This window comes from Sinocyclocheilus rhinocerous, unplaced genomic scaffold (assembly GCF_001515625.1).
Source record: "Sinocyclocheilus rhinocerous isolate Xijiao unplaced genomic scaffold, SAMN03320098_v1.1 scaffold2066, whole genome shotgun sequence".
Classification (NCBI taxonomy): domain Eukaryota; kingdom Metazoa; phylum Chordata; class Actinopteri; order Cypriniformes; family Cyprinidae; genus Sinocyclocheilus; species Sinocyclocheilus rhinocerous.
Window position 1 is genome coordinate 39,555 of NW_015641434.1, and position 2,035 is coordinate 41,589.

The following is a 2,035-nucleotide window of genomic DNA, read 5'->3' on the forward strand; positions in this document are numbered from 1 at the left end:
TATGACTAATGTACAATTATGATAATTATGATCAAATATGTAATGATTACATTTACAGCACCTAAAAATGGACAAACACAAACACATCTGATGCACATTCTTTATTCATCATTTTGTAGAGGCAGAGTGCGAGATGAGAAGTCATAATTACAACTTCCCAACTTGTAAATACCCACCTCAAAAAATGTAGAACTGAAAGCTCAGGTCTCACAAAGCCTGTCAAGAAATGTTGGGGTCAAATTTCACTCCAAAGTCATAAGAAAACAAGGACCAATTAGGGCCATTACGTTTTTTTTTATTACATTTTAGCCTCTAGATCTCATTACAATAATGTGCTGTGACATTTTACTTTTGATATTTTAAATGAAATACGTTCATTACATAACACAGTCTTTTTTTGATTATTTTTAAAGTCAAACATTAAAAGGCAGCAGAACACATACTACAAAGATGTGTACATATTTTAAAATAATATTTCATTTTTAATTTAATATATTTAATGTTTCACTTTTTGGAGTCAAATGTGACATTTTCTAGAAAGGTTTTGTAAAAATAATTAAAACTGATGAATCATTAAAAATCATTAAGATGCTAACAGATTGCTTTCTCTAGTTGTATATTTCTGTGCAGTTTTATAATAACTATCAAGTCTGTGATCTGAAACATCTCAAGTGCATAATGTAATTGAATAATTAATAAAGTAATAAAACTAATACATTTGCTTCAGAGTTATATTGATGAAACAGAGACCATGCATGAACTTGTGCATGAAGGCAATCAATCAGTGTTTTGGTGGATTGTTTCTTTATTGATTTGCAAAATATCTAGTGAAAAAGAAAACAACAGATGCAATACTGTAAAGGGTTGTAAACACAAAACAGGACAGATCATTAGACTGACTGCATGAAACGGGGGTGGACTGAATGATTTAATCCGACTGGTCAGTTACAATGACTCTTATGTTCTTTCATATCATTGTTAAATGACAGTGGGAAAATGCTTAGAGGAACGATAGTGGCTGTGGCTCACAGAAATGATTCAACAGTGGAAGTGTGGCCAGTTGTGTTTCTTTAATAAGCGTGGTTGGCCACAAACAGAGACTCTCCCGCCGCTGATCCGGTGTCTCCTTTGGAGACGTATTTACCGACGGCTGCTGCGCTGTTGTTCTGTAGGAAATACACACATGAGATTAGTAAAAACAGGAACAGTGAGCTGGGTTTCAAAAATATTTGCAGGTATCTACTGTTGCGCATCACAAAGCAGAAATACTGTGTGACTAAACTAAATTACAGAGTGCATCAGTTGGGTTCCAAAAGTCAAAATTCCGTTAATTTTCTCCATAAGGGAGCTGATTTTAAACACTAATGTAAAAACCTTTAAAAATGACCTACTGTTAGCTATGAGGTTGTTATTTGATGATATATGCTTTTGTTGAAGCTGCATTATTTCAATTTATTTTCAAAATACTCATGTTTAACATTGAATTTCTTGGTGAAAAACGTCTCGGGTTACGTATGTAACCCTAGTTCCTCGAGGGAACGGGACGCTGCGTCGGAAACCTAACAAAGGTAAGGGGCGTGGACCAACCCGCAGCGCTGCAGATGTCCTGTATAGGAACACCCGCTAAAAAAGCCTTAGAGGCTGCCACACTACGAGTTGAGTGAGCCTTGACCCCTAACGGCGAGGGGAGATCAGAGGACTCATAACAGCTGGAGATGGCATCCACTATCCACCGACTGAGGGTCTGTTTAGTTGCCGGCAGACCTCTCTTAGGGGGACCGTAACAAACAAGCAACTGGTCCGCCCTCCTCCACAGGGCAGATCTGTGGACGTAAGCATCCAGTGCCCGCACTGGACACATGCAGTTTAGCCTCTGCTGGTCTGGATCCCCAAAGGGCATACTGGGGCGACTGAGGGGGCGATTCCTCATCGATGCCCACCACATCAACCTCCTCGGAGGAAGACAGGCGGAGCGCTGAGCTCGCTCCCCGGGGGGAAGTAACCGCAGAACGGGCTTCCGATCCCGGTGAGCGAG

General features: G+C 39.8%; 1 protein-coding gene across 3 annotated transcripts in view; it reads right to left on the reverse strand.

Moving 5' to 3' along the window:
• Positions 1-1,069: 1,069 nt before the first annotated feature.
• The window catches only part of LOC107754881 (fructose-bisphosphate aldolase A-like), a 9,591-nt gene continuing 8,625 nt past the window's right edge, over positions 1,070-2,035 (reverse strand). For all 3 annotated transcript variants that reach the window (XM_016571490.1, XM_016571491.1, XM_016571492.1), the window contains exon 7: positions 1,070-1,166. In XM_016571490.1, coding sequence (XP_016426976.1) covers positions 1,071-1,166 — 96 coding nt within the window. In that variant the 3' untranslated portion in view covers position 1,070. The remainder of the gene's footprint in view (positions 1,167-2,035) is intronic.